An 18473-nucleotide genomic window follows, 5' to 3' on the forward strand; every position below is an offset into this window, starting at 1 on the left:
AGCTAAGCGAGGGGAAGCGGACCAACACATTTTCTGATAATCCGTTTTAGCGACATTTTTTACTACCGTTGACCGCCGCCGCGATTTTCGACCAGCCACTGCACGCTAAGCAAGGGGAAGCGGACCAACACATTATTTTCTGCGAATCCGTTTTAGCGACATTTTTATACTTCCGCTGCACGCCGCCGCTATTTTCGACCAGCCACCGCAAAGTGAGCGTGGGGAAGCGAACCAACCCGTTCTTTGCTGAGGATCCGTTTTAGCGACATTTTATCCTTCCGTTGCACGCGACCGCGATTTTCTACCAGCCACCGCAAGCTAAGCGAGGGGAGGAGGACCAACACATTATTTTCTGAGAATCCGTTTTAGCCACATTTTTGTACTGCCGTTGCCCGCCGCGATTTTCGACCAGCCACTGCACGCTAAGCAAGGGAAAGTGGACCAATACATTATTTTCTGCGAATCCGTTTTAGCGACATTTTTATACTTCCGTTGCACGCCGCCGCTATTTTCTACCAGCCACCGCAAGCTAAGCGACGGGAAGAGGACCAACACATTATTTTCTGAGAATCCGTTTTAGCCACATTTTTGTACTGCCGTTGCTCGCCGCCGCGATCTTCGACCAGCCACTGCACGCTAAGCAAGGGGAAGAAGACCAATCGCAGACGCCGGCACCAACCTCCTCATCGGATTATCCACTTCTACTGTGCAGGCTCGGCCCCGTCGAAGGCTTCTCCTCTTGGGCGTGCTCCTCGCCTCGTGTCAGCTGCTCCATCTAGGCAATGCTATTCGCTTTGAAAGAAAAAAAAGTGACCTATAAACGAGCCGCGCGTTTGATTGGGCTCTTCAAACAACGCTGCGGGTTACAGCCCGATGCTTGCGTCGGTGACTACCTAAGTTTGCCGTCGGGAGATTGCAATAAAAACAGATTGGAATGGTTTTGCGTTACAGGGCCCCTGCTGTGTGTATACGCGCCGGTCAGAGTGGAACGGGCAGTAAACTTCAGGCTGACGTTACATATTTCACTGGGCGTGGCTAACTTCGCAAGCGCAACATGTGCAACACCACTGGCGGCACATCTGACGACGACAGTGCTGCGAGACGCCAGGCCGCTCTTTCGCCTTGCGTAGTGCGTCGCGACCAACATGTCACGCCCTCGTATATTTGGAAAAACTGAGATCTAGCGCGACGCTAAACCTTGTTGTGGCTGTCGATGCCCTTCGGGAGAAAATGGCAAAATTTTGAATATATACTCGTTCTATGTCAAAGGTGGTAACCGGCACCGCGTGATGGCACCACCACCTCCTATAGCCACTAAGCAAATAAAGTTTTTTTTAAATTCCGCTTTTCGTGAACCTTTGAAGCCGGCAGCACATACGCAGTCACGCGATTTGTGTAGGTGGCAACGATCGTATACAAGCGACGGGACGGCGGGTCACGATCGAGGAGTAATGCGACACAGGAGACGTGATCATGACATGCTTTAATGTAACAGCGAGGATCGCTTTATTTACACGTGAACGACCGGAAACAGCCTTTGGAAGAAGAAAAAAAAAACGCGACGAGAAACGCGACACGGACGAATCCAGACGAGGACGACGACGAAACGGCACAGGCGCACACAGACACACGTTGGACAGGCTGGCTCAGACGAGACACCGTCGACGTCGCCGCAGCTGGAGCTTTCCCGCGAAGAAGCTGACGACACAAACTGTACACGCACCCAAAGCATTCACTGCACTATGAAAGTGAAACATCAGCATGTGTATAACATATCAATAATCACACCTCTTTTGATACTCCTAGCAGATTCTGATAGGCAAATGTCTATCGCTGGCGATACGACGTAAATTGCTAAGCCTTCGGCGAAACTTAAAATTCCCAAAGTAGCCGTCACGGTGGGATGTGTAGTTGCTCTTGGCGCAATCTAAGTGTTCCCTCCGTTGTTGTCACTCAATGCTCCAGCGTGACATTGGCGTCGTCGTGATCCCACTTAAACCCCACTGCGACCACTGTAATAGTGAATTGGAACACGATGGCCACTGCAGGACGAAGAAAGCCCAAAATATCTCGTAAAGATCAAGGGGCAGAACGAAAAAAGTGATTAACATATCGCGAGGCAGTGTGGATTGCAGCAAACGCAGCTGGATGCTGAAACGGCTACTGGGACACGTTCTTCTTAGTTGTGGAAACGCTACCACACGGTGGTCGCACGTCTTTCCTGTTAATAGTTAGAGTTAACTGTCGATAACCCCCGAGATCGAACGGCCCGCGCTGTCAGCGCGCCTCCCGATCTCGGAGGCTATGGTTCAAGTATCAGTTCATTCCGGTCGTCGGTGAATACTCTCGCAGTAAGACATATGCGTGGAAATTGTGCACTGAGAAAAAGAACGGCCTATGGTTATGAAGGACATATAGCTGACCGCAAATCGTGCCGTTGCAGCAGCATGATATACCAGGATTTTTTTTTTGAACGCGAACGTTAGCGACCTTGCAGAGCTTCTCACGGAAGCATACTGTGTGCCTTATACAGGGTGATCATTTTTAATTTTTATGAAATTAAGAAAAAAATAGCTGAGGCTTAAAGCGTCAAAACCCCTCGCTTTGTATAGAGATTATCACGTGACGACAGCTCTAGATCCTGAACTTGTAAGTGAACGTTGCAAGCGACCGATGTGTGCAGAATGATGATGACGATGCTTGGAAGCTATAGTGCTGGAGTCGTGGCCCGAGTCAGCGGAGAGCTGGGGACAACGTGATACGCGACTGAATAAAACTACACCTTGGAAGCGCATGTCTTGTACGATTAGCCTGTAAGGATTAAGAGTTAAAAATGGCCGGACTTGAAATCATCTAAGCTTGAATAGCAGCTCCGCTAGAGGAGAAGCACTTCTGTAAAGAAGGGAACCGCGCGACACGAGATGGTTTCGGAAGCATGATGTGAAGCGTGTGGCCAGCAAATCGGGCACAGAATCGCAACTGCGAGCTGAGAGGACGCAAAAAAAGTAGCACTTAATCCGTTTAGTTAGCATCCTTTCAAACATCTATCTGCATTTCCTCGGCTGAAATGGGTCGACTATTAACAGAGAAACTCGATCGCCGAGCTTTTGTTCTGACATTTCACGATCGGAGAGACGTCAATGCGGCGTTACAAACTTGAGGGTGGTTTTGACGTATTTTTCTGGGCTGCCTGCGCCCAGCATAAAAGAAAAAAAGTCCCGAGGAGCTCCTAGTCTGAGTCCTTGGTAGTTTCGAATGTGAGGCGTTCATGCTTCATTCGCAGCAAATTATGACCTCGAAAAGGCGCTGTCGAAATCAATGACGTCACGGGTAGTTGGTGAGGGATGCATGAAGATGGCTTCATGGCCCGACTTTCGTTCTTTCGGATTGTTCCGCGCTTGCCGTGGCAAGCAAAGAACTGTCAAAAAAAAGAAAATAAAAACCAAAGGCGGCAGAGTCTTCGATCACGGTAAGGCTAACTTATTTGGTATTACAATAACATCGTATACGAATCTAACTGAACATTTATTTTGAAGTGTTTCTGACCCTTTGTGAGTAAAGCGCACAGTCAGTGCTCGAACTCGCGCAAGCACGATCAGTAGTCAAGCCACAAACAGCGCTGCAGAGAGTTTCCACGGAAACATTGCCCGAGCTTGAAACGGGGATATTTAGTGGGGCGCGCTTCGATTGCCGCTTGCTGGACAGGAACACTGACCGAACGGGAGAAAAAGAAAGAGAGAATGAAACGGAAATGAAATTTACCGGAACATAGCGTAAAGGGCGAAATTCTAAAATGGCTTGACAACTTTGAGCCTGAGTGTTTACAGATGCCAGCATGCCGCTTACCATGCGCATTTAGTCACTCAGTAGCAGCTTCACGCATACCATCTAGCCCAGAAGTATGTTAGAATGACACCAGACCACCGCCGTGCTTTTTGCACAGTTGTGCGGAGCTGCTTGAAGACTGGCGGATTGTGAGACCAGCTCACGTGAACGGTAACATGTGCTTCGCGGTGGGCAGTCTTAGCTTTCTTTTTCCTTTCTGCCTCGTTTAACCTTCCTTCTGAGTAAGACGGCCGAAACGCACATTCTTGACATGGCCTAGCTCAGGGATTGCGAAGAGTGCGGAAGGTCGCCGCGCGTAGCCGTTCTCGGAGGCCACGTTCATGGTTAACCTCCTTGCCTCCACGTCTTTCTCGCGCGTGTACTTCCACATATACGATGTCTTCTCATGCACCATGCCACTTTAGCGCAGGGTAAGGTAGCCGAAACGCACAGTTATGACACGGCCTCCGAGACTGCAAAACGCGCGGACAGCCTCCGCGCATAGCCATTCTCGGAGGCCATGTTCATGCTTAACCTCCTTGACTCCACGTTTTCCTCGCGCCTGCACTCCCACATGTACGAGGTCTTCCCAGGCACACTTCGACTTTAGCGCAGAGGTTCGGTAACTTTTGAACAACCAACGATAAACCTGTCATCGGCAGGCGAATGGCTAAGTGGCAACGCTGGCGGTGGCATTTTTTTTTTCAGAGCTTGTCCTAAAGCAAAGTGTGACAAAGCGTCGTTACGATGTGTATGCTCTGCTCCTTTTATCTACCGGCGCGAGCGCTTCGATGTGACACATTCTCATAACGTGCCCACTTCCGTGGGCCATGGGTCGTATACCTCGGTAATCAGTTCGAATCAGCTCTTGCATCGCCAAATGTCGCTTGAGCGGCTGCCAACCGTAGCACGTGGGCGTTGAGCTGACAACCTGCCAGTGCTCGATTTCATTTTATTTTCGCCCAGTGTTGTGTTCCTGTCCAGCAAAAGAGTGAAAGACACTTTTCAACGGTTCAAGCATTTCTCAAAGCAATGTTGACAATACTGTTCTGTAGAGAAAGAGAGAGAGAGAGAGAGAGAAAGCCACGCATACAACCATTGACGTACATCGAACGAGCACATAATTAAGATACAAATCTCCGGGCCAACATCAACCCTTTACGGAGAGAGTTTTCGGAATGTGCCATGGAGGCGGTATACTGGTTGGGTTGGTCCTTGACTTGAAGACGTCTCGTCGACACGCTAAAGGAGGTACGCGCCAATACGGCAAAACTGATCGATTTGGTCCTAGGTTCCTTCCGCACGGGATGTGTCAAAACGAGCGCGGAAGAGAATCCGCGACGACAAAGTGCCGGTTCAGAAAGCGTTGCAGTGACGACGCTCACCGACTGGCCCATGTTTATATGCTCACAGTCGACGATGACTGATCCAATGCAACAAACGACCCTGACCCGTGGATTGGGGAAACGTTAAACATCCCCTGGCGGTCAAAATTAATCCGGAGCCTGGTCCCACTACGGCGTGCCTCATAATCAAATCGTCGATTTCGGCACGCATAAAAGCCCAGAATTCAATTCAATATCGTGCTTACCTTGCTAATGTATCCATATTTTATATCTTATCAAGCACAATACACATAAGAGAAAACACAGACACACGAGGGTTCTGTCAACCGAGTTAACTGTGCGACTCTGTGTTGCTGCGTCATTCTGTAAGCGTGTTTCCTAGCATTTCGCCGCTTCATTTATGAAGCATCACGAAATCGCACGCAAACAGACAAGCCTTTATCAAACTTTTCGAATGCTAAAATTAAAAGCAACTGAAGGCGAAGAAGTACACTGGTTGTTTATAGCCGGTTCAGAATAGTGAAAAAGAAAGAAATGAAAGTAAAGAAAGTACGAACACCGGCAACGCGGAGCCGACCAAACGCTGCGTTAGCAAGGTTAACACCAAGGTTATCTGTCGTCACTGCAACGCTGTACAAGCTTCGGTACACATTGGCTTCTTAGTCATCAGAAGAGAGAGGATATGGTGTTCGCACAGCTTTTTGTTCGCCACTTTACTTACTAGGTCTAATAACCTCTAAGCACAACATGAGTTCGTTCAGGGAAAGAAAGGAGTAAGTAAAAAATAAATCTAAAGAGTCACGGGATCACTGCGGATCCACCTCTAAGTCCTGCCGTACAACACGCCTTCTACAGCTATACTTAAGTTAATCTGTTTGAAAGCCCAACAACAGAAGTACGACACTCCCTCGGGCAGAACATGTATACCGTCTGTTAAGAAAGAAAGAAAAAAAAAAGAATATGTAGGCCACTTGAGCCGTTGCCGGAGTGAGTGTGAGGCCTAACGTTGTTCTACTCAGTGCATGACACTGACATGACGTCACAATGCGTTTCCTAGATTAGCCGTTCCGGACTGCTCTGGAGTGCCCGAGGTGCTGATTTCAACCAATCGGCGTTGACGTACGCAGAATCTCGGGCACTCCCGGGCAGTCTTGGGCAGCCTTGGCTAGTCAGGACAGTGAAATGTCTACAGAAGTCTCACTGCCATATTCCCACAAAAGCTTCTCGGCTCCAATCTCTTCCTCGATCCAGCCGAGCTAAAGCCAGTGCCACCCTCGACCGCATCACGCCCTACTTTTCAGCAACCGTAGCCTCTGAGATCGCACCGGCTCTGTAACGATCTCGGAGGCTCTGCAGTAATGCATTCTAGCCACCGCTGAGATACAATTCCGCAATTAGGCATTTTCAGCCAGCGAGTAGAGGCGCGTTTATAAAGCTTGTCATAAGCGCAGAAATCTCCGAGCAGCGTTAAGGCTTGCCTTCACAGACTATATAGGTGGCGTGGCTGTGCCGTGGCATTTGATCTGGCACGCCGCGGTCTACCTTAGTCAAGCGGTGTCACTGCTGTTCGCTTTGCGCTTAGCAAGTTGACGAATATTTCAGTCTGAAAACGCGTTTACGAGTAAAAGGCAGCGAGACCATACTAATGCCAACAAATGCAGCTTCGGCGCAAGGCCTCATCCTCACACCCGCAATTGCGGCCGTGGACTACGCTTCTAAAGAAGAGACGGTATGTTTGTTCGCAGCGACCGCAGTCTTCAGCTTGTGACACATGTGCATCCTCGAAAGACGCGCACACACGCACATACACACGCAGACACACACACACTCCACACATCTCGAGGACGAGATGGTTTCCCAGGTCTTCTTCTTGCAGCCACCGTGCAGCCATGTGGGGAAGAAAAAAATAACGAAACACGCACCGTTTGGATTCAACGAAGCAAATGGTCAGCTCGGTGCGTCCATCAACTGTTCGTCTGGCGAGACGGCAGCAGACGACGAAGTTCCAAGAGCACACACGATGTTCGCTTCTTTGAGCACAGAGAACACAATAATACCCTGATGATGAGACGTCCCCCGCGCGACTATAGCACTTTGTAAAATACCGAGCATTGTTCCTTTGTACTGGCGATAGAACGCTCCCACGCGTCCGAAGTGCGCTGCGCAGCCAGCAGCAAAAACGTCTAAAAGGAGGCAAGCGCGCCGTTCCTACACACCGAAACGACTGAAGTGGTAAGCACACGTGTGTAGTACGCGAAAGGTTAGCGTCGGATCATTCGAACGACGCGTCGGAAAAGACGGATCGCTCGGACTGTGGGACAAACTATTGGAACCTGCTCGAAAATTTGATGGGTATGTCTTGTTGGTTAGCCGTGCGATAGGTTGGATGTCTTTTACGCACGTGCATTTCGCGAAGTAACCATTAAAAGCCCTTAGACGCGCGTTCTAATGTGAGAAATTAAAAGTTAAATAATGTTTCGTAAATTAGCTAACATCACGCTGGGATTGGTCGTCTAAGTAGTGCTGACGTTTCAAGTATTCCACGTAATTCGGAAATTGTTATATCTACCGCAGGAGTATCCTAATGAATCGTTCCATCCAAGAAAGGATAAATCACCTGGTATATATATTATTCCCGCGGTACCATTCTCCGCTTTTTGTATTATCGCCTGTCTCGACGAGGTGAGCGGGAATATCGCGGCAACAAAGGATCTTCAGACGGTGGGCGAATTTCTTTCTGCCCGAGAGAGACAGATAGATCGGCGGGGCCAACGGCGAGGGGGGGGGGACGCGAGTGGCCGGACGATTTATCAGGCGCCGAGCCCCGACACCCTTTCGGACCACGTGATACGACGACGACAGAGCGGCGCGTTCGGACGAATGGGAGCGATTCCGAAGAGGAAGAAGATGGAAAGAGACAATACTTGGAAGAAGAATAACTGAGAGATAGAGGAATGAAAAGAGAAAAAGAAAGGAACGTGTGGGGGAGGCGATCGCAGTGGCGAGGTAGTGACCAAGTTCCCAGCCTCGCCACACCCTTTCCACACCGAGGTGCGAGGGTGCGGAGCGCCAGACCGCTTCTCAGACTGAGGCCCGTTTCATCATGAGCGCGTCCATGGGTAGCAACACGTCGTCGTGGACCAGAGATGATTCGACCGGTGACGGGGAATAGCGCAGCGAGTACCTGCAGAAAAATGGGAGAGAAAAACAGGGTGACGGGTGACAATTATTGTGCGCTCAAGAACGCTGTACACTCAATTTAGTACTCCCTCGCCTGGGCGTGGCTTCAGAGGACAAATGCGTGCGTCAACGTGTACTACTTTACAGATGAAGAGTTAAAAAATGGCTAGGCTTCAAGTTACGTGAGCTTGAATGTAGCTCCGCTACACGAGAAGCAGTTCTCCAAAGAAGATAACCGCGTGCTACAAGCTGGTTTTGGAAGCATGCCACGTAACCTGTGGCCCGTGAATCGGGCACGAAAATCGCCACTGTGAGCTTATTGGATAGGACACGAGAAGCTCGACACGGCTAAGATACGTTTCTTCCGTTGTGTCTCCTTTTTTTTTTTACGTTACACTTAGTAAGAAATTAGAGTTTTCTACTCTAAAGTGTGGAGACGCTCCTATCCGCGCCGGGACAAGCATTTCCGAGGGAGTGGAGACATTTTCGGTTCAAGGTTTAACGCTCGCGGGCCGCCCATATTCATCAGCACTGCCGTCTCGCGGGCGCCATACGGTGCCTTAATATGCGGATCAGTAAAGAGTGGCCCCAAGAAAGCCGCAAGAAACAACAACTTCAACAACGAAAAAGAACAGAAGAATCTGGCCCGGAATTTCGATTCGACCTCGTCTGCTGTGCGGGCAATCTTTCACTTTCGAGACAGCGCAGGCAGCTCTACTTATGCACGCAGCCCGTGGCCGCAGCTGTCGCACGTGGATCGGCGTGCATAACCTAACCATACCTATCCCAACTTCGTACAAGCCGGCTGCGTACGCCGTACAAGGCGCAGTAGCTAACGCGTATATACTAAGAATGGTTAAAGACGTAGATCAACTGGCATTGAGGAATGAGCCGTACACAGTTGTTCCTTCCCACGTGCGCCAACTCCACCTGCACAAGCACTATTAGGACGCTCCATTTGATTGCTCGATGGTGTTGGCGCGCGAGGCCTCTCCACAAGAGCTGAGGCACCCGTCGAGGTGTGTAATCGTCCGTACACACTCGGTGAAATACATAGCGGTGACGCATAGGACACGTTAGGGTTAAGAGACACGGAGACACTATAGCGCTGGTGTTATACGTTCATTCAGTTAAGTATCGTGTCATGAGCTTCTTTTTTTTTCTTCTTTGCCGTGATTCCACACAAATTGTAACTAAGCAATCAAGTGTTCTACGATCCTGAGACCCGATTATACAGCCATGGGACAATATCGTTTTTCAAGCTGTTTTTTTGTTGTCTACTGGTATGTTACGGACGTGAAAGCCATTTTTTGTTTATATACCCAGGGTAGATACTAAAATTGGCATATTCCGGTACATGGAAGAAGTAACCATCTCTTCGTGTTTTCTATGGTAACAAAAAAAGTACTGCATTTTATTGTCTAAACGAAGAGATTACGATGGAGCCACGTGCAGCACATTGCCATGTTGCTGCTGCAATCTGGATTTTTCTCTCAAACCCAAAGAATTCGCGAGACACTTGTCATCTCTGATAACACAGACGTCTAAATTAATTTAGCGTCCAATGTATATAAAACGGACGAGAAGAACCACTTCCATACAGCTCCACATGCAGTGGACCTGATCGCTTCCAATTTAGCAAAAAAGAAAAAGAAAGAAAGAAAGGAAAAGAAAGAAAGATTGACGCCAATGGGCACTTTAATGCACAAGGTGTCTTAGGAGGCTGCGGTTGGTTCCCGCACGAGCCAAACAAATGCGTCACAAATTACATTACATGTAAGCTCTACATTGCCTGTTCTGTATTTGTTATACCGTGTGCCCCGCTAACGTTAGCCAAGCTGCTTAACAAAAAAAAAAGATAAAAGAAAGCACTGTGCACGACGCAATTACAAGACCTACGGTGTTGAGTCGTCAGCGTTTTGATAGCCGAGAACCGCAGTTCCTAGGCGTATGTTGGACCAGGTTTTACTGATTATTTTTTTTTCGTTGAACAGCCTGGCTAGCATTAGCTAGGACAAACCTATATAAGTTCTTTTTATACCTGCACCTAATTTAAAAAATAACTGTAACAGAAAGCAAAATTTTAACCCTTGAGCTAAGTTACTCAATGAGGCGGTCATTAATTAGGTGAGAAATAAATATGCTTAGCTGAACTAATTAACGTGATTACTCTAACATCTGATTAATTATTTTATGGGACATAATTGAATCTACGAACTGTAGCTAGTGGGTTTGCGAGGCATATCAACTTGGAACGAATTTCGAGGATGGCGCCGGTTTCGAGGTAGGCGTCGCCAAACTTGCGGTAACGATGCAGTGTTCTTGCACTTACTTTTACAGAGAAACGCTGTTCCATGAATTGAAGCACAAACGTAACGGGAGCGCCAGTTCACTTTGTCCGACCCTCTGAAAATTATTACCTCGGAACTGGCGTAGTTCTGGGAATTTTCTCCAAGTGGTCTTCACAGTAAAAGCAGCGCAAAAAATAACGACAAAACGAGACAGAGAAGTACCCAGGACGGGGGCCCAACTAACAACTGACTGGTTTATCGGAGACCGGAAAAGAATAAATACAAACAGTGAGTCTGCGGGCGGGCCCTGGCGCTGCCGGCATTCGCCACCATATTTTGACTAGGCCGATTTCCCACTCGTGCAGGGTGACAGTCGGGACGGAAAAAGCAATGTTTGCGGCTTCCCTTAGTGCGGAGAGCTTCGACGATTTCACGTGCTTTTTTTTATCCACGTGCCTGAAGTTGACACGCGCTCTTTCAAAGAAATGGTTTTTACAACTACACGGACGACAATGTGCTGACATATGTGACGAAGCGGCGCCTTTTAAATTGTTGTTGTGCGGGCGAAACCTTTCGTTAAGGGAGGCACCAGCCTGCCCCATACGTTACTCCACACGCTAGATGGGAAGCCGTTCACCTTGAAGATCTTGGGATCATGGCCTCGCATATCGCAGCTACAAAAGGCCACAAAAGCGCTGCTGCGATATTTGAAAGCGACCGGATTGAGTCAGCGCCTGTGATTCGGACTGAGTGACCGACTGATATCTCCAGTCTCTTCTCTTCTTTTCATCTTTCCGTCCCCCTTTCCCCAGTGTAGGGTAGCCAACCGGGCTCAGTCCTGGTTAACCTCCCTACCTATCATTTATCATTTTCTCTCTCTCTCTCTCCACACGAAAGTGCAATGTCAGAAACAACACCAGACGCACAGGTAACACATCGATTGCGATGATTAACGGAGCACAGTTTGGCTCTGTTAATGAGGACTGGCTTGTTTCTTTCTTTCCCCCTATCTGCTGCGTCACAGGCTCTTCTGACTTTTCCCCGAGCTGATAGATGGGAGCCACGGACGAGCTGAGCCACAGACGTACCTGATACCGATGCAATCACTGATACTGGCCACTGACAGCAAATGTCATGGTCCTTTCTAAGGTAATATGCCTCCGTTAACTTGCGCGGCGAGGCATCTTTGCTTTTGCTCAGTACGCGGATCCAGAGTACCAAGACGTACACCACAGATGGATATACGCGAGGCAACTCTTCTTCTATAGTCAGTGATAATTACGTTTACTTGAAAGCAAGAAAAATAAAAATAAAAAAAAATACCTCAGGACTTCGACGCAGTACGCGTTGCGGGCTATTTATTATGCCATCCACATGTGATGCCGAGCACTCCGCCGCAAGTCATCACCGCATATATATATATATATATATATATATATATATATATATATATATATATATATATATATATATATATATATATATATATATATATATATATATATATGTATATATATATATATGTATATATATATATATATATATATACAGCTCGAAGGACCGCTCAGGTGCCCTGGGAGTACTTTTGCTTTTTTTTGTACCGAAACAAGTCATCCATTTTGGGTACCTTTCCTTCGTTTAGTGCTTCGCAACCGCGGTAAATCCGTGTGACGGACGGGACGGGCGTTACCAGCGTGACATTGCATTACCTGACGGGAAAGTAACGAGCGCGTAGTTTTAAAGCCAGGAAACGAAAGCAAGAGCAGGCCACAACGACCGTTACGGGAACGAGATGCGCCTCAAAGCGTGTTACTAAAAAATTAAAATATAATTTTTGGGGTTTCACGTGCCGAAACCGACGATGCGATTATGAGGCACGCCGTAGTGGGCGACTCCGGATTAATTTCGACCACCTTGGGAGGTTCTTTAACGGGCGCCCACTGCACGGTACACGGGCATTCTTTTCTTTTTTTTCGCCCCCCTTGTGAAATGCGGCTGCTACGGCCGGGATTCTAGGGCTTAACAGCGCAACGCCTAAAGCCAGCACGTCACTACCGTGGGTTGTCCCAAAAAACGTGCAAAGTTCTTTTTAGAGTGTAGGTGTGTGGTTGGGGGTGTGGTAACTTTCCAACGCGGTGTTAAATATTAGAGGCACGTCAAGTAGTAGTCGGCACTCCGTCACTCTTTCTTACTCTCTCTCTCTTCTTTTCTCTTAAAATGCATGTGTGCAAGTTTCGCGCTGTGAAGTTTGCGAAGGCATGGTCCTTACCGGGGGCGCTCTTTTCTACGTGAGTTTTACGTGCTCGGATGAGCGCTTATGAATACCGCTTCGTTCCGAGGGCAATCCCTAATTCCAAGTCGGGCCGTCGTCTTCCACGAATCTAGCTTAGCAGGTTAGCGCCGATCCCTTTATTTTCTAGTACAGAGCCTGTCCACCCCGTACGCAAGGTTCTCAACGTTAATGTTTCTCGCACCTGTATACTCGTATATTTCCCGCCCAAACCCATTTTTTTCCCGCCAGCTCTTCGTGTTGATACTAGTTCCACGTGAAACGCCTCTTTCGAGCTGTTTATTAATTTAAGAAGACGACAATTACCAGGAGCTCCGGAGGAGGGGGGGGGGCGGTTCGGTTCGGCCGTCTTGGTTACCTTTAAGCTGTAACAAAACTGCTCATAATCATTTTCTTTGTTTTCTTTTTTTGCCTATTTGGGCCCCTTCACATCATCTCTCACTTTATTTTCTTTCTTTTTGCGTATGGATATAGAAATTTACGTCCAATTGTACAAACAACCATTGCGCACAAGAAAGACGAGGGGTGGGGGGCAGGAGAGGGAAGGGTTGACAAAAGGAGACCAAGAGACCATCCCTTCCGTGCACATACCGCATCAAAAAGTAGAAAGAAAGAAAGAAAGAAAGAGAGAGAGAGAGAGAGAGAGAGAAAGTATAGAAACAAGGAAAGAGGCTGCTTAATTGGCAAGCGAAAACCCTAGCTCGGGCCCCGGGGAGCCCGAACACCGCTTATCGTACGGCCGCAGTCGCGCATTCTTCCATGGAGCGAAAGCGGCTGTGCTCCCTGGTGTCAACGCCGACGCGCCCGCGGTCGCCTCGACACGTGGCGTTTGGCACGACGCTTAAGCGACCGAAGGACGCACTCTGGTTCCGCACTTGTTCGAACACTGTGACAACCTTGGGTGGATTTATTTATTTTTCAGGATATGTCCGCTGACTCTGTTGTTTAACAATTCCCCTCTCCCCACTAGAACATTCCCTTGCAGACTCCTTGCCGTTGAGAAAGTCAATTCGCGACTGGAGTTTTTAGTGCGTTAAATAAATAAGGGTTATCGAGTGTGTGCGCGTCGCAAAATCCAGGGGAAAATTCTGGAAAGTGACGCTCGGCACTGTTAAAATATGCTTGTACACGAGAAGCAATTTTTTTTAAAGGGAGTTCTGCAACGAAGGGAATGCGACCAACGGTGGAAAAAAGAAAAAAATGGCTGTGGCTTAGCTAAGGTTAAGCCCAGGATGCGAAGCATGCTAGCCTTTATTTTAGTTGTTGAACCCATCGCGCTATACAACTGGCCTCGACGAGAGCGCGCCGCTCTTTTATACAGCTGTTATGACGCCAGTGCCCTAGCGGGAGGAGCGGGAGTTAGGCCGCAGTACCATCTGTGCGACCGCAGGCGAGCGCACGAGTTGAGCCTCCGCTTTTGCAGCTGTTATGACGTCATATGGTAGCTACGCGGCCGCGCGCGGCGCAGCAAGGAAGAGCGTGGTCGTGCGGCTAGCATGCTTCGCATTAAAAAAAAAAGAAGAAAGGCGCTCGTCCCTCACCTTGGTTGCTGCGCCTGCGGCGGCCTGGAGGAGCCGTGCGCGTAGCACGTGCACGAGCACACCGACGTCACGTCGTCCGTGTCCGAGTGGTCCCCGCCGCCGTGGCCGGACACGACGCTGCCGTCAGCCGTGATGACGTCACCCTCGAGCCGCACGGCCTCCTGGGCCGCACACTGCGCCTCGGCCTCGTCTCGCCGCTCGTCCTCGGTGTTCATGGTGAGGAAGCGCAGCACGAGCAAGTTCATGGCGGCCGACACCACCGACAGGCCGAACAGGATGAACACCAGGCTGAAGGCCACGTACTCGGGCTTCTGCTTGAGCGCGCCCTCTTTCTGGAGCGCCACGTAGTCGCCGAACCCGATGGTGGTGAGCGTGATGAAGCAGTAGTAGAAGGAGTCGAAGTAGTCCCACCCCTCGTACGCCGAGAAGGCGGCGGCGCCCGTGGTCATCACCACGGTGCTCAGCACCGACACCAAGCACACGAGGTTGGTCTCCGAGACGTCCGTGTTGCGCATGCGCAGGCACCGCTTGCCGTGCTTGAGCAGGTAGCCGACGAACGTGTTGAGCCGCTCACCGATGCTCTGGAACATGACCAGGCCCAGCGGGATGCCCACCAGGGCGTAGAACATGCAGAAGGTCTTGCCGCCCCACGTGGCTGGGGTGGAGTGGCCGTACCCTGCGGGAGGAGACGGTAGCTTATGGGTTGCACGCAATGAATTGATTTGATTCACGTGATTCGTGACGCTTAACGCCACGGAGCAACACTGGGTCTGTGGGAGACGCCGTAGGTAAGGGATCCGGATTAACTTTGGCCACCTGAGGTTCCTCAGCGTGCACCTAAACGTAGGTACACGTGAGCGTTTTCGTCGTGGGAGGAACACGTACTATGTCCCGTGACAATGTCCCCTTAACACTCCTAATATATTTCACCGAATAATATGTGTGTACGGCGGTGAAGCTGACTTGAGGAGACTGGCCACTATGCAAGGCATAATGGACCTTTGCCTCACGAGCACTCTTCAACGGGTGCATCGATCTGAAGCGAGGTGAGTTAGGTATACACTGCCTGCACACTGATGGCTTGGATACAAATCTGACTTCGGCTAACTACTTAGCACATAATGGCAATTACGATGCGGTTGTGCTGCGTGACACGTTTTTTTTTCGCGACGGGCTTGGGGCATATTTTCGGGAGATTTTGTTCCTATTCGAGAGGATTGGTCGAAGTTCAGGTGTCTACGGGAGCCTACGGGAGAGTTTGCAGGTATGCGTTCTCCAACGCAGCTCCTTCTTTTTTTCAGTTAGGCTACGATTCATCCTCTTGTAAGTAATATAATTTAGTCTTTCGTTCATTTGCATTTCTTACGCGGAAATGAGTTTGAATATGTACTAGAGAAAAATAATTACGGCGAATGTTTTGTTTTCTTAACTAATGCGCCGAAACTGCATCAGCTCTACATCAATGTGACATTGCAGATTTCAGTGTTATGTGCGCTGTTCTTGCGGAAAAAAAAGTTAACATAGCTCGCTACGCTGAATACTTGCTTTCTCTGGAATGCAATGAAATCCTTGCTGTCGATAAATAAAGAATTCAATGGTTATGAGCACACGCTGTCGAAGCACATGACAACACGCCTAGCTTCGTCATGGGAACTTGCGTGCGGCGTCGCAAAACCACCTGTCTTGTTTTTCTTCCTTGCTTCCCACTTTTTTTTATTCAGGACTCAGCTCACAGTTTAGCCATCGCTATTACAGCTCGCAGTAGGCTCGATTACAATAGGCAAAATTATAGCTGCCTTTGCCAAACCTAGAGTGGTACCGTGCAGGCAGGAGCTATAAACAAATTTTGTAATTATCTTTATTTCAACCAAGAAGAAGCTTTGAATGCGGCATCGAAACCAGAAACGCCGCATCAAGGTCCAAAAAAAAAAAAACAGGACTATACGGCCTGAATCACTATACGTGGTGAACGTGAATTACTTCCCTCAATCTTGCGGGTTTCCGCAGAACTATTAGGTCGGAGGAAACGAAGTTAGAGAAAAGCGATGGGAACGTAGGCAGATATCAGGAGATAGATGGTGAGCGGAGATTGGGTCACTGAAATGATTTAGTTGGTAATCATTTATTAACAAACTTTTGGGAAAGTGTCAAGGTGTCATAAGCGGTCCGCAGGTCCGGCTACGATATTGATGTTACGCATGCGTTGGCCATGAGGTAACGGTCGTACACACGACCTTGGCTGCAAAGGCACGTGACGTGATTGCAGCTAGATAATTCAATGCGATATTAATTATCTCCCGTAACGACGCACACACACGCGCGCGCGCAAAGAGAGAGAGAGAGAGAGAGAGATACATAGATAGACAGATAGATAGATAGATAGAGAGAGAGAGAGAGAGAGAGATACATAGATAGACAGATAGATATATATACATACATATATATATATATATATATAGATAGATAGATAGATAGATAGATAGATAGATAGAGAGAGAGAGAGAGAGAGAGAGAGAGAGAGAGAGAGAGAGAGAGAGAGAGAGAGCAACGCTGCAAACAACCCGATCCGAAATTGGAATTAACACAGCCTAATTTGATGGCAAAGTTGATTTCCTGCGTCCATCAGGGCTCATTTGTTTAGCGCCTCGGTCCGGGGCCTGCTCATTACCATGCGCCGGTGCGGGAGTTCGGGCTGCTTGCTTGCAAGTGTACCGGCGTACGCACCGCTTGCGTTCGCCTTCTTCAAGCAACGAGTGCACGTTAACAGCCTGTCTCGAAACGACTCCGATTGCAGCGAATACATTATTCATGCTCGAGAGACGGCGCCGCGCTCGGTATAGCGCGTGCGCCTCTGAAAACCCGTAAAAAAAATAGCGCCTAGAATATTGAACGCTTCCCTCCTCGTTCGCAACTCCTCCAATTGATGCTGCGCGCAGTCATTGGTTCACACACACTCTCTCTCGCGCGCACACATTCTATCTTCGGTTCAGTTTTGCACCAGAGAGAAAACAATCTACTTTTACTTCCCTCGGATGTTGATGAAGACTTCAATTGTCTACGGCGTTCCGGACGGCCGTGGAGAGCCATTCGCACGCGCTGCTCAACAGGGAGCGCGCGCGCGCGCGCGCGCGCAGCGTGATTGGCTCGTAAAGGCTGCCTGCAGCGGGACAGGCGCGCGCAATGGGGAAAAACAAAAGCAAGAACAACCGCGCTGCATTGTGGGAGCGAAAGCTTGTGAGTGCCCGTGAAGGCGGCGAACGCATCACTGCAGTCCGAGGATGCCGTATTTGTTTAAATCTAAGCTTGAATTTCCCCGATATAAGGCGCTTAGCCGTGCTCTCCGCAGGGAAGCAGCGATAGCGCCTATTTCCTTTATGCAACGCCTCTCTCTCTCTCTCTCTTTCTCTCTCTCTCATGTGTATCAAATGCGACTCTCTCTCTCTCTCTCGCTCTCTCTTTCTCTCTCTCTCATGTGTATCAAACGCGACACACACACTCTCTCTCTCATGTGTATCAAATGCGACTCTCTCTCTCTGTCTCTGTGCATGCGTGTGCGTGAGAGTGCGCGCAGCACCGCCTGGCGGCCTCTTCGTCCGCGCTGCTTCTCCTATTTACAGCCGGAGCCTCTTCTTAGGTGCCCTATAAGCAAGCCGTCGGCTTCATATCGTAAAACGCAGCGTAAGATCCGCGAAGTGTGCTGGGGAGCGACAATATATATATATGTATATATATATATATTCTACGCGCAAATGAGCCGTGGAGTAGGGCACCTCGTCCTTGCCTCTGCGAACATAAACGAGCCCAGTTAAGGGCGGCGCTAGTTGGTTAGACGGCGCCACCGTGCTAAAGGACACGGGGACACTAAAAGGTCCTTCGCGTAAATAGCCGCGTTTTCGCTCCAACGAAAGCCGCAACGCATATTAGGCAGCAGAAAGAGTAGAGAGAGACAGCCGAGCGAAAGAATCTGGCGGGAGAACTAAACAACGTTAACAGGGACCTT

At 49.1% G+C, this 18473-nt stretch overlaps 1 protein-coding gene across 1 annotated transcript in view; it reads right to left on the reverse strand.

Moving 5' to 3' along the window:
• Positions 1 to 1464: 1464 nt before the first annotated feature.
• LOC135921538 (two pore potassium channel protein sup-9-like) overlaps positions 1465 to 18473 on the reverse strand; it is a 76232-nt gene continuing 59223 nt past the window's right edge. The window contains exons 2-3 of the mRNA XM_065455851.1: positions 14474 to 15149; positions 1465 to 8355 (exon numbers count right to left, since the gene is read on the reverse strand). Coding sequence (XP_065311923.1) covers positions 8253 to 8355; positions 14474 to 15149 — 779 coding nt within the window. The 3' untranslated portion in view covers positions 1465 to 8252. The remainder of the gene's footprint in view (positions 8356 to 14473; positions 15150 to 18473) is intronic.

Source organism: Dermacentor albipictus, chromosome 7 (assembly GCF_038994185.2).
Source record: "Dermacentor albipictus isolate Rhodes 1998 colony chromosome 7, USDA_Dalb.pri_finalv2, whole genome shotgun sequence".
Classification (NCBI taxonomy): domain Eukaryota; kingdom Metazoa; phylum Arthropoda; class Arachnida; order Ixodida; family Ixodidae; genus Dermacentor; species Dermacentor albipictus.